The following is a 14,395-nucleotide window of genomic DNA, read 5'->3' as shown; positions in this document are numbered from 1 at the left end:
AGATGGATTTCATTTTCTATATAAATTATTTAGCCACCCACACACCAAAGTTAAGTGAAGAAAAAAAATTCAGAGTGCAAAAGAAGAATCCTCAATGAGGAGAAGGTCTCGTGTATATTTAATTTTTTATGTTAGTCACCATTAAATGACAATGGCAGAGCTGAAGAGATAATGTTGTTTTAAGTGCATAATTCACATAACTGCGGGGAAGCATTCCCGAGATTTTTTATCGCACTCAAGATTAAATGATTCTTCCGAGAATTTCATCAGCACAAGAAGGAAAATTCCTTCTTGTGGAAAAAAGGGGTTGTTAATTTTATTCCTTTTCCTTTATAACCTTAGATCTTTGCTTCTTTGAATTACTTTTTAATTGTATTTAATTTATTAACTTTTTATTTATTTTTTTTTTATTTAGAATTGACAATTTACGTAGTTGAAAAAAATTTGAGCTTGTTAAATAAAAAATTAATCTTTAAAGTTTTATTTGCTTTTTTTTTTAGATATCTTTCTACAAAAAGCTTTCCTTTTATTTTTCTTCAATAAAAATTAGATTGAATAAAAGACAGTCTAAAATAATTTATTTTATTTGCATTTCTTCAAACAATATGCCTGGCATTCCCTCATTCAGCTTCTTTTCTTCTCATTCATTTAAATCCAGTTTAGATCTTTTAAAAAAATCTGATTATTTCCCCTTGAATTTTTCCTCACGCCAACACCTTTCTCTGGTGATATTGTGAAAATAAAAGAACACCCCAATAAAATACCAATTTAAGAGCCTAAAAAGTATTCTTCGATACTCTGAAAATATTCCCCACGGGAAAAACCCCAGAGCAGGTGTAAAGGAGGAAAATTGTAATAAGAAAAGAAAATTCAGAGACACATACGGAAAATAAGATAATGTACAAAGGAATGACAAAGGCTGAAATTTTATTTGTAATTTTTCCATTTCACCCAAATTTCGGCTGTATGCGGAAGTCATCATATTGCTTGTAATAATTTTAACACAGTTTCTGGTCTATCCCTTACAACGATTCTATAGGTATGTGACTTCCAGAGCCGTTGCAGTAATTGAAGTTGGACATTTTGAAAAATTTAAAAGAGCACACAAAAGATTTAATTTCGCGATTTTTCAATGCAAAAAGAATCCTTTAAAAATGTGCTTCAGGGCTCTCGTTCGACTCCACTCTTTGTCTGTGGTTGGATTCACTTTATTTAAGCACAAAATGCTGGAGAAATGGATTTCCGTCTATACCTTTGTTCCTGCAGAGATCTCACAGAGAGCAATGGGTGGTGTAAAGTGGGTGAAAAACCCATCAGAATTTTCCTTCAATTTCCCCCACTAAGTTCCCTCTGTGATTTGCAGCTCAGGTATACTCTTGCTGGTTATATGTATAAAACATCGTCGCGTGGAGCTTTTTTTTTGGTTCCCTTTCAGAGACTAGCTTGAGTACAACTGAGTAAAGCATCTGGTTGATCCACATCCCCAAAATTGGCACGCTCATCTTTGGCGTAGTTTTGAGAGTTGGGGCAATGGGTAGACGGGGTGGGCTTAGGTGGTATCAGAGAAAGACCTCGAAGGAAAATCCCGGAAGTATGCGGGTGATGGAAATAAGGAAGTTGGGCCTTTGAATGAGAAATGTGTAGAAATTGAAGATTCCACACAGCTCTGAGAATCACCCTTGGGGCCATTTTCGTGCATTTCGATTATAAGTAGATTAGCTTCTTTGCAATTTATCTCGTTTATTATAAAAGGATTTGTCATAATAAGCTAAAAAGGGAAGGTCACACCAAATTACAATTCCAAACCATATACAAATGATTTTCCACCCCCTTTTCTTTGTATGCTAAAACCACATAATAAATCCCTTTGAAAACTCTATACTAATTCTGTATTCATCCATATAAAGGTTATTAAATATTCAAATATACAACATTGTATTTTCACCCTGGTACAATACAAGAGGGTTGTACAGTAGTGCGGTGGTAAAAGTGAAGAGGACTCGGGTGTTAAGGTTGCACTTTCCAAAAGAACACACATCCCTACTTTTCCAATCGGAAGCAAAGTGGGAAATTGATGCAAAAGTCGTGTCACTACAAAACGTGTCGTTTTCCAACGTATTTCTCGCATTATTTATTATTCGTACTGAGTCTTCCGTGTTATAGTTTGAAAGTTATACATGAAAAGCATATAGTTTATTCATGTTCAATATGCCACAGGAATGATAATGTATTTATATTTCATCAGTAGGGGGACATGGGGCAAGAAGATAGTTTTTTGGGAGAAACATTTGCCTGAAAATATTTGAGTTTTAGCATGACGACTATCTTATAGGAAATTTTCCGGGCTACAATTTTATCTCAGACGATTATTTTCTAACTCAACAAGAAAATACATTTTCAGTCCATTTTCCGAAACCTTGCACTTGTAACTTTTTGCCCCAACTATGGGGCAAAATGTTAATTTGCGTTTTTTGTCCTTAAATTTCAATTTTATGAATTTTTTTCATCAAGACACTATAAAAGCAATTGATAATAAGATATTTGTGTAACAATTAGAAATTTTTTTTAATAAAAAAAACACAAAAAATAAAAAAAATGAAAAATTTACGAAATTGCACTTTTTATTTTTTAAGAGATTAAATATTAGTAATAGCGAGTTATATAACAAGCTAAATTATAAGTAATAAGTGTGCTAAATAAATATATTTAAAAAAGTTAACTGTCTTAAAAACGGTTTCTAACTTTTTGCCCCAAGAGGTAGTTTTTAGTGTCAGTGTTCTACGGGGAAACCCGGAAAATTTAGACTAAGCTCGTGTTCAGCAATAGTTACTCTATCAAAAAATGCATTTGGATAAAAAAAAATACAAAGAAATACGCCAAATACATTGAAATGAAAGGTTAAAGTAACTTTGAAATTCGAAAAATTTGTTTTTAAATAAATCCCAAAATGTTAGATCAATGGGCCTAATTCAGCGACCAAGAAACCCTTGAAATCTTTAAATTTTGAACTGAAATTTCAAGATTTTTAAGCTGCACCCATACGACAGCGTCAAAAGACGCTGTTCGTTGTTTTTTCTCACTTGCGCCTTGTCAAAATGTATCGCGCTGTCACTGTCAAACAAGAAAGGCGATTATATAACATAGAAACCGCGTTTCTTGTTTGACAGTGACAGCGCGATACATTTTGACAAAGAGCAAGTGAGAAAAAACAACGAACAGCGTCTTTTGACGCTGTTCTATGGGTACCGCTTTAGCGAATTTCAAGGGTTTATTGGTCGCTGAATAAGGCCCAATATTATTATAAAACATTATAGGCTTAGCTAGAGTTATAAAAGGTACCTTTTGACTAAATTAGAACAATTACGAAATAATATTTACTGAGATATTGGAGATGTGTTGTCTAAACTTTCTAACATTTTGCCCCATGTCCCCCTATTCTTCGTTAGACATTGAGTTTGAATATATTTTATTTTCCCTGATTAACAAACAAATTAAATTAGTCAAGAATATCATTAAGAGTATAAAATGATTTTCATATGACATTCTAACATAATTCCGAATGAATCTTTAGAACAATATCTGATCGAAGAGAGAATAGGTGTATTGTACATAGTTCTATGGGTTCTATGCCAAAATATATTTGAGAAACATTGCATTCTATGTTGAATTCAAATTGCATTGTTATTTTAATCAACGCCATGATATTCATGTATTGTTTCAGTTGATAGACAATATTTTCAAATTCAATACAGCTAGCAAGTTGGGTAAATAAATTGTAAATTCATCCAGAAAGATCAACTCAAAGTTGTGTTTTTGGTAAACACAATCCCCTGAACTACTGCCCCATTTATCACCCCTCACCATACTGTATAATAACACCCCCACCATCAAATTCTACGGGTCCTACGTGATCCATGAATTCTGCTATTGTCAGCATTTTGTACATTTTCGCAATTTCGGCACGATGCAATTGGCGTTTTTTAATCATCGCATACACAATTTCACACCTAGTCAGTGAAAAAAAAATAAAACCCCTCAAACATGTTCCCCGAATGTGGGAAGACTCTTCAGGATTTTCAATTCACGTACAATTTACCTCTGTACTTGTTCCAGCAAAAAGTACTTTATGCTATACTGCAAGTACATATAGAATGAGTTTCTGCAGCATTGACAAATTTCGGGCGGAGGCAGTGTAGGTATACTACATGGATGGAAAATAAAGGAATAAATGTTGCGAGGGCGGTACTCACCGTAGTCCTGTTGTAATTTCCAGAGCACCATTGAAGTTGCCAATGTTCCAGCATGTGAGGGCCGCACGCAGCAAGCACGCGAAAGCCGCTTTGCGTTCATCCTGCGAGCTTTGGGACACAATGAAGTGTGCCACCCATGAGCAGACCTGTGTCGAATATGCAATAATGCTCATTAGTTCATTTCGCCATGGTCTTGCGAGCATTAATGTTAAAGGCACACATTAAAGGAATACATTCCGCCGCCCCCAAAACAATGCGGATGATACTCATCCATTGAGTCATGTCCCCGAGTACCTCATTATAGGGTGGTTATGGGGAACCCATAGGGAGGAGTGAAAGTCCCTGCGGTGCTGTGTCAGAGTATTTTATCTGGTAATTTAAGTCCACGACATTGTGGCCCATCCATTAGAATAATTTGTTGCCACCTTGAGATCTAATTAAAAACACGTTTAAGCACAAAAACCATGTGGACTAAATGGCCGGAATATTTCTTATGTTCCACCACTCTGCTAAAAAAGGAAGAATATCTCTCCCATGTAAATGCCACGCTGTGTGTACATCGTGTTTCTAAATAGGCCACTTGAAGTGCCAGACCAGTGCTAGCGCGAGGGCGAGTTAAAGGACGCCACACGGGCGTTTGGTGGAGTACGAGGAGACGTTGGGAACGCCGTGTGGTGCGTGTCGACCGAATGATCCGTAAAGCCCTAACTCTTGTTCCGCCTGCGGTAACTCCCTCACTCCCTTGAGGGAAAGTCTCGTTGAATTTTGTGAAATCGCTCACGTTGGTATTCCACCCTCGCATTGCCAACAACAATGGTGTGGGGAAGTGTATTGAAAATATGTTTTTCACCCATTTATCACGATGAACAAAGAATAAAGTGGAAAATAAGCATGGAAAATCAAATGGGATGGTCTAAGTGGTGTGTTTTATATAGTCATTTAAAGGGACATCAACCACAAGATTTTACACTGCTAAAAAATCTACCGAAAGTTAATGTACTGGGCTGAGATATCTTAAAGCAGAAAAAAATAAAAATGTAGAAAAATTCAAAAAAAATTATTTGCTTCAGATATGAAGTCGATTTATCAAAAACTGTAGCAGTTAGATCCAAAAACGTGAAAATTAAAACGGTTTCTTCTCACGTTTTTGTGTCTAGCTGCTACAGTTTTTGATATATCCATTTTCGGCTTGAATTTCCCACTTTTTCGGCTTTAATTTTAGTTCTTTTCAGGTTTTAATTAATATTTTTTAAGCTTTTTATGATTGGACACTCTGCCTTTTTAGGGCTGAAAGCCAAATAATACTTTTAGGCATGAATTTAGCATGTTTCGAGTTGAATTTACAACTCTTGGTCATTTCTAGGCACGTATTAATTTTTTTTTATGGTTTTGTTCCTCAATCTCTGCCTTTTTAGGAATGAAAAAAATGTTGCTTGAATTTAGTCTTTTTTAGGCTTGAATTTAACACGTTTCAGATTGAATTTACTACTCAGCTTAAATTTAGTCATTTTAATGCTTGAATTAAAAATTTTTCAGGCTTCTGCTCCTCAATCTGAACCATTTTGAGACTAAAAACCAATATTTTGATTTCTTTGGCAAATAATCCGAATAATTTCATTCAGATAAACACCCCTAATAATAATTAGGGTTAATAAATTATTCCATTTCACCTGTTATATATTAAAAGAAAAGTTCTCAAAAAATCAATGGAAAGCTTGAAGCGAGAGCTTCCTAAACAGAAAATCATTTCTTCCTGTATATATTTCGTTAAAGCAGTTGTCGATTTTTTTCGATCTTCACCAAGATTGTATGAGATTGTATTGCGTATGAAAGGCACACAATTCACACTGGATATATTTATGCGTCCCCAGCCACAGTGTAATACGAAAATAGTCAGTCTCCAAAACACCCCGTGTTATCCACATTGGCATACATATAAGAGAGAAACTCTCTCCTCTTGTTGCGTTTGTTTTATATACATATATCGTGCAAAAATAGGGGTGTGGGTGGGATGAGTTTGAGGACACAAATGGAAGTGGGTGTCCTATTGAAATTCACAACGCTATATGGTTTTCATATCGCACAAACACCACACCATTGTATTGATCCGGCGGGAAGAAAATTAATAAACATGGAGCTCAAGTTTCAAGAGTTGGAACGGAGAGAGAGAGGGAGAAAAAAGCAGCTCAATGTACAAACAAAAAGCCCACCAGTCATATGTATATTTATATGTTGAATTATTTTCCGTCACGACTACGATAAGAGCATGACGAGAAGAAAAATTCACCCCCCGCGCGCGCAGGATGAGATGATCCGATAGAGTAAGTTGAGGAATTTCTTCATCACTCACTTTCGACACAGCAATTTTGGGTGGATTTCTCAACAACGCCACACACCGGATGGACGATGATGAGGTGAGAATTGGACAAAAGAGACGACTAAAAATAAATACAACACCTCTTCTTGGGCTCTCTTGAAGTTTTTTTTCCAACGACTAAAATCTTTCTTTCTCTCTCTTTTTGACTACCATGAACTCTTAACCCCACACGTGGCTAAACGCGAACAAAATGCGAAAGGGTGATACGTAGAAAGAAGAAATCTAAGGGGTCACTGTGGCAGCCAAAAAAAATCCCACCGACTAAATATGCTAATTTTGGGTGTCGTGAAAGAAACATTTTCGTTTCTTTTCTTCATGCGAAAGAAAACAGAAGCCAAAATTTTCTAATAGATCGTGACAGCAAATATTGCGTGTCTGCATGGAGTAACACGTGAATGGATGAAGGCATTATTTACGCACTTCGCAAAACATTTCCAGCCACAGGAACACAACCCTGTGTGTATGGCTGGTGTGGTTGCAAAAGTCATATTTTCTGTGTACTTTGGAAAATTTGATAAGAAATAAAACAGAAATGTACTCCAAGTAAGGGGCGTTCATCTGAATGAAAATCTTTGGATTCTTCGGAAATATTCGCAAAAAGAAATTAAAATATAAATAAAACTAAGAGTTGTTACCTAAAGGATTATCTAAAAAAAAAACCTTTTCATTTTTTAGTACTAAAACGATCTTAAAAGTACTAAATTCAAGATCAAAAGGTTTTAAATTCAAGCCCTAAAGTACTAAATTTAAATTCAAAAGTCTTACTGTAATCTTAATAATTTAAAGCTTCAAAAGCACTAAATTAAAAGCTAAAGAAGTTATTTACTTCTAAATCCTAAAATGGTTAGATCGAGTAAAAAAAAAGACAACTTATAAAAGTACCTACTTAATTCTAGCCTAAAAAGTACTAAATTGAAGCCTTAAATCAAATTGAAAAAAATACTAAATTCATGCTTAAAAATTACTAAAATTAAGCCCAAAAATAATAAAATCAAGATAAAAAAGTACTAAATTCAGGCCTCTAAAGTTCTAAATTGAAGTCTAAAAAATAATACATAAATTCAAGTTTAAAAAAAAAGTACTAAATTTAAGTCTAAAAAGTATTAAATTTAAACTACACAGTTATTTAGTTTTTAGTCCTAAGATGGCTTAGTTTGAGAAGAAAAAAACTTTAAAATTAAAGTCAAAAAGTTCTAAAGTTACACCTAAGAAATACTAACTTCAAGCTGAAAAAAGTTATTCGGTTTTTAACAAAGAACTCTATCTAAAGGAATATTCAGATTAATTTGCCAATATTCGAATAATTCGCCAAAAAATCAAAATACTCGACAGATAAACACCCCTTGACTCAAAGAAAATACATAAACAAAAAGATTTAAATGTCCAGCGACGTTTTGGTATTTTTTTTTGTGGGAAAGAAGAAAATCTTCCATTTCTTTATGATAACTTTAATGAGTTTTCCAACCATTTCTATACAATTTTGGTTAAAATGATTAATTCAATGTTGTAAATAGGGCTCTTCTACTAAATTCTCCTGAGTATATTACATACATATGTATAAATAAAGAAAAGCGAGAAAAAATATCGATGCTTTGGTATCGTTTAACTGGCGACATATGTTCCAAGTTACTTCGCACAATACCAAAATTGTTTGACTTTGGTGAAAGTTTTGCCTGGGTATTCACGTTGAGATTCCTATATATTCTCAATAATATATTGCACACATATATTTCCACCCACGTATATAAAGCACCACATTTTTATTTCTTCTTCGTTTTCTTATTGTTAGAAAGGAATCGTAAAATGCAGAAAGTTTTTTTTTGTGAGTGAAAACATTCTTATGGATTTTTTCTCAGCTTTCCTTATAACTTTACCAGACGGTGAGTTCTCTAATATTGAAGTTACGCCCACAAAGGAGCATTGAAACAAAGCTGTCCTTATTTTTTGAGTGAGGGGTTGCACAATATTAAATTAAGACGAAAAGGTTAATGATGGTGAAATTATGATGGCTATTTTAAAGAGAAATTGAATTTTTGCAATTACAAAGGTTGAATGAGAAATTATTTGAATTCACTTGAGCAAAAGAAGGATTCTATAAATTGCAGAATATTGTTCTATTTCTATTTGAAATATCAAGTTGTATACTAGCTAGCTATTTATGACGAAATCATTCACTTTTTTTTTTCATCATGAAAGCATTATTAAAAATTCCCCTGAAACTTTTAATTGCGCAGTGAGAATAAGAAAATTGCCAATAAAGTGGTGGACAAAGGTTACAATTAACTTGTTTTTCAGAAAAACTCTCTCAATGTGGCTTTCTATTGATTACCCATATACTTGACAAGCTTTAAGCTTTATTTTTCTACTGGAATTTTGTTGTAGATAAATTTGAAAATGTCTTTTCCAACTCACCTCATCGAATCGCTTTTGGAGGCCTCGTATTGACGATCGTGGTGGAGGAGTTGGTGGAACCGCAGCAGTTTCGCCTTGCAATTCTAATATCACATGTTTGAAGTATTCTACGGGAGGCACCTGGAAGAAAAATTGTCAGGAAAATTCAGTAAAAGTGCCAATGTCATCCCCATAATAAGTCACGCAGTTAAGAATGTATTAATTTCACGTTCAACCGAAAATTGCTGTAATGCTATATTTTACGTGGGTTGATGATCATGAGCTTGAGGAAAAGTCTCTCTCTCTATATAACATTGGGGAAAAATACTAAGGGTGGGAAATGGTGCGGGAGATGGTGTTTTCCGCACTAAGGAATTTGTATAGCATGTCAAGGAGGGAAGAAGTCTCTTCAGAAAATGATAAATTAGAGACGTTTTGGTAGCTTTTCCCCTGCAAAACGTAGGACACGAACACTCATTATTAAACGCCCCTTAATACGCTTCACACTTGAAAATATATATCTATTTATTATATAAAATTTACCAAAGTGTATAAGTCAGTTAATTTTTATTTTTTCTCCATTCTACACATTCACTTTGTAATTGTACCAAAAGTCAAAAGCTTTGAGCTTTAACGGTCCAATATAACCACATAAATGTTCAAGTCCCACTTGAAAGGTCAGCTTTCTGTCCTTTTAATTACTTACGCTCCATTCTATTCTATGAAAGTCTTTTAAGGACTTTCAATTTCCACCCCCAAAATGAACGGACAAATATTTGACTTATGGTGCGAGAAAAATATTTGAAGATGTAATTCAATTTTATGTGTGCGGGGAAGTTTTTCCCACGAGGTTTCATCGTCGTCGTCATAAAGCATCCAAAAAGTTTGAAATTAACAGCAAACACGGATGAGAGTCTTTAGATAAAGTTTTCCTTTAAAAAAAAAAACAAGAAAAAAGAGTATTTTTCTTGTACTCCTCAAGAACTTTCTGGACATGTGTTTTGAAAAGTCGTGGTTTGTGAAAGAAATTAAATTGAAAAATCCAGTCTAATGAGTAAAAAAAAAACTTTGGAAAATTCATTGATTTAACTTTATGCTTTTGAAACAATTGTTCTCTATAATAATTTTTTTGTTATCCCTCTAAGCGGATTGGTAAATTTTAATTCTGTCAGAAAAGAGAAGCTATATGAATGGAAAATCCTTATCGTTACCTTTTGAGAATATGACGAACTTTTTACGATAATCCACACACTTCGCTGGGCAAATACCTTCAATCCTCCGAAAAGCATTTTCGCCTGAAATGCTATACCTATCTTTTCTATATATATTAAAATTTTCTCATTCGCGTGAAAAGAGATTATGCTCTGAAGAATTAAAATGTACATAGAAATTTGAGTAGGTGTTAAAGGAAAATTTTCCAACATCCTCATTCAAGGGGTGTTTATCTGGCGAATATGTGTTTTAAGCGAATCATCCGAATATGTCTTCACATGAACATCTCTTACTAAAAATCAGAGAACTCAAAGCCGAAAAAAAAAACAAAAGAAAAAGTATTTAGGAATTTTTGAATTGAATTTAGTTTTTTTTTGGATTGAGTTTACTACTGTTCGGTTTGAATTTAGTCCTTTTATAGGTTTTTAATTTTTTTTTAAAGTTTTGTTTCTTAATCTGTGCTGTTTTGGGACTGAAAACCAAATACCTATCGGCTTGAATTTATTCATTTTTTTTGGGTTGAATTTACTACTTTTTGGCTTGAATTTAGAACTTTTCGGTTTGAATTAACTACTTTTTAGACTTAAATTTTAGTCTTTTTTAGACTATAATTAATATTTCGAGGGCTACATTGTAAAACCGGTTAACTTTGTCTGGGCTCCGAACCGATTTAGCCGTTTTCTACAATGTAGCCCTCGATTTTTTTAAAGCTTTAGGAGTTTGAGAACTGCCTTTTTTAGGGTTTAAAATCAAATACTTTTAGACTTGAATTAAGCAGGTTTAGGGTTGAATTTACAACTTTTTGTTTTTTATATGCCTAAATTAAATACTTTTTAAAGATTTTGTTCCTCAATCTCAGCCTTTTTAGGTTTAAAAAATATTTTTATGCTTGAATTTAATCCATTTTAGGCTAGAATTTAGCATGATTAGGGGTGAAATTATTATTTAGTTTGAATTTAGTCCTTCTGAGATTTGAATTGATATTTTTTAAGCTCCTGATTCTCAATCTGAGGAGCCATTTAGAGGCTAAAAACCAATTCTTTGAGAAATCATTCGAATGTTTCCAAAGATCCGAATAATTTCGTCCAGATAAACCCCCCTTGTCCTCATTCCATGAAATGCCACATTTATGGAGTTTTCTTGGATGCTACTAAAACATAATTTTCTCCTCTACCCGTGTCCGTGTATTTTCTTTTCTCACCCAATTTCATATGCCCATGGAACTTGTGCTATATACATACATAATATCGTTTTTGTAGTACATAATTAAATGGCTCACTGCTGTAGATTCAGACCAAGTTTTCAACGGGGAAAAAAGGGGAAAAATTTTGTGAAATTAGTGTGCAAATCGTACCTGATAAAATAGTTGATATTCCGCATCGGTAATTCTTAGTGCGACTTCTTCTGGAAAGTGTAGGACATGCTGGAGTTCCTCCAGTTCTCCCGGATGGGAGGGAACATAGTTAGTTGCCGTGGCACCGACAGATGTTTGTTTAGAATTACCTGCAAGAGATAATGAAGAATAAATTTTAATTATAGTGCCTATACTTTGAAAAGCTCTACAACATTTTTTTTTTTAATTCTTTTTTTTTGTGAAATGAAAATTTGCATAAAATGGTTGAACATGATAGTTAGAAAAAAATGAATAAATATTTTTACGTTCACTGAATTGTTTTGCATGGAATTTTTATAAAAGTTTGATTAAAGCAAAGAAAAAACGGCTCGTCCTTGGAAAATTCATTCATAAAATTGATTATGCTTTTGGTATGTTGGGTAGTTATCAGCGGACGTTCTTTTCTCGTGTTTTTTTTTTTTTGCTCTCAAATACACACCCACAAGGAAAGTGAAAACGCAGGACCGGAAAATACAGGAAAAGGGAGAAGTATTTTTGGGGAAAGTTCAACAATTCACTTGTCAAACTTACATTATGTACAGAACCCATCCCCTAAAATTGTATCCCAGGGAAATTTCCAATAGATTGCTGTGGCTGTACCCCACGGAGTATCAACAACAGAGCCCACACCCAATTCCCACTGACTTCTCTCTCTCTATAGCTTCCTCGAGGCCAATGTTGGGGTTGATTTTGTTATCGTACACACAGTGAAAGGGATGAGGAGGACACATCCTTGAAAAAATTGGTAAATTGACGAGGTGTGTATTGATTGTGGGGGCTATACGGTTTTTTTTGTAGGGGGCACAAGACCATGACATCGCATGGTGTAATAGAATTCTCCCTGCAGAGCCACTTTATTTGCTGATCATTTCTTGCTTCCAGGTACTCCCAAAGGGTATAGACTGAAATTCAATGGTTTTTCCTTCCTCCGACCACATTTTCAACCACACGCCCCACCCCCTACACCCCATCTCCATGCTGCAATCTCAATATCGGTTTAGTGCGTCCTTCCCTTGAGGAAGTTTCTTCGTCTTTTTTTTTCTCACCACCATGTCCACAACACGTTCTATATTAAAATCCCAGCGGGTGTGACACTGTGGACAAGCAAGAATGCTTTTCTTATGGAACTTTGCTTCTCAAGTGGATCATTGAGGAAAAATGACAGCTATTGTAAAGAGAGCAAAATGGTTTTTACTTCACAAACTCCCTCACCATTGTACATAACGACTTGAGATGCTATTTATTTATTTTTTTGCATCTCTATTTATTGCCTAAGATGGTCTAAAATAGTTCAAGATAATCTAGAATAGAATAAAATATCATAGAGTAATTTCTATTTAATAAAATTTTTATTAAAAGTTATCTGAAGTTCGTTGAAAGTTCGTGTAATTAAAATAAATTCAAGACAAGACTCAAGCCCTTCTTTCACCTTTATGGAAAAGTGAATCCTTCCCAAAGTTTTCGCCACACGCTAACCACTAAAAAGCAACTGGCTGTAGGTAGTTATTGCATGAAAATCACATTCACCATAAGTTTAGCAAACTTTCATATAAGTTTTATTTCATTCCCGACCTTCTCTACATTGAAAAGACATATAACTTCACAGCCATCATCCAAGGAATAATAATAATAACATGGAGAGATAGAATAAGGAGTGTTTTGGAATGAGAAGAGAAAAAAAAAAGAAGAGAAAATGACGATGTGAACGGTAAAAAATTTGATATTCTCTCTCAATGGCATTTCTCTATCTCGATCCTTCGTATATAATTCAACTTTTCTTCACTTTTTGTCCCTCCATCGTCCTCCAGAGAACGTCTTCCACTTGTCACATACATAATACTTTATGTAGGTTTCCATATATCAACACTAAACACAATTTATAAGAGAAAGTGACGATGAAAGTTCCACCCACGAATAGATTATGCGGTGTACGCTACTCTGTACCATTGAGCGGGATTTTTTTTGGGTGGCATAGATGGTCATTTTTTATTAATAAAAATTCTCAGCATAGTCGTATTTCCCTAATATGCAAAAATTCTCTGTATATTTCCCCTGCGGAAAATTTAATTTTGCACAAATGGCAGAGCAAGGAGGGAGGGAAAAGAGTTAATATTTTTCCACACAGCGGCGGTGCATCATACTGCTGAGTCTGCAAAATTTTAACGTGCAGCCTGCAACGCGAAGGCATCGTATGATTTTGATATAATACATCTCCACATCCTTTGCTGAAGGACGTACACGGGGGTGAAAGGTTACCAACATATATAAAATGCTTATGTATAAAATGTATGAAATCTCGAGAAGTGTGTGTACCTTCCCATTTATTCAATAAAAGACTCAACTTGACGGTGTACACGCCAAAAATATCCCCAGCGACGATCTCAAGCGTAAAAAGGTTCAACCTGGAGAAACAAGTGGTGATAAGCTTGGCAAGAGCATTGATATTCTAGCACACACCTTGAGGGTTTGAGTTGAGTCATTTTCGAGGATGAAGAATGAAAGCCGGGCATCATGAAAGAAAATCTCAACTCAATTACATTAATGTCATTTTCTCTGTTTTTGAAATACTCCCCGGAAGTACCCACTTGACTCCATATTCTCAAACAACAGCAAAATATCATCTCTATCCACCCACGCAAACTGTCTCCTGACTGTGGGGACCACTTTAAAATGCTCACTCCTTCTCTCATATATAGTTTAACTGGACGTGGAAAATGTGAATTCTGTTAGTTTCGTGGAAATAAACTCTTTACCACACATTCCCAAGTGGTT

General features: G+C 34.5%; 1 protein-coding gene across 5 annotated transcripts in view; it reads right to left on the bottom strand.

The window, feature by feature from the left end:
* Positions 1–14,395, bottom strand: part of LOC129786400 (1-phosphatidylinositol 4,5-bisphosphate phosphodiesterase epsilon-1-like) — a 114,249-nt gene that overhangs the window by 38,089 nt on the left and 61,765 nt on the right. For all 5 annotated transcript variants that reach the window (XM_055821386.1, XM_055821385.1, XM_055821387.1 and 2 more), the window contains exons 4-6: positions 11,585–11,733; positions 9,040–9,159; positions 4,251–4,396 (exon numbers count right to left, since the gene is read on the bottom strand). In XM_055821386.1, coding sequence (XP_055677361.1) covers positions 4,251–4,396; positions 9,040–9,159; positions 11,585–11,733 — 415 coding nt within the window. The remainder of the gene's footprint in view (positions 1–4,250; positions 4,397–9,039; positions 9,160–11,584; positions 11,734–14,395) is intronic.

This window comes from Lutzomyia longipalpis, chromosome 1 (genome assembly GCF_024334085.1).
Source record: "Lutzomyia longipalpis isolate SR_M1_2022 chromosome 1, ASM2433408v1".
Classification (NCBI taxonomy): Eukaryota; Metazoa; Arthropoda; class Insecta; order Diptera; family Psychodidae; genus Lutzomyia; species Lutzomyia longipalpis.
The sequence above is the reverse complement of the archived record's forward strand: the minus strand, read 5'-3'. Positions and strand labels throughout refer to the sequence as shown.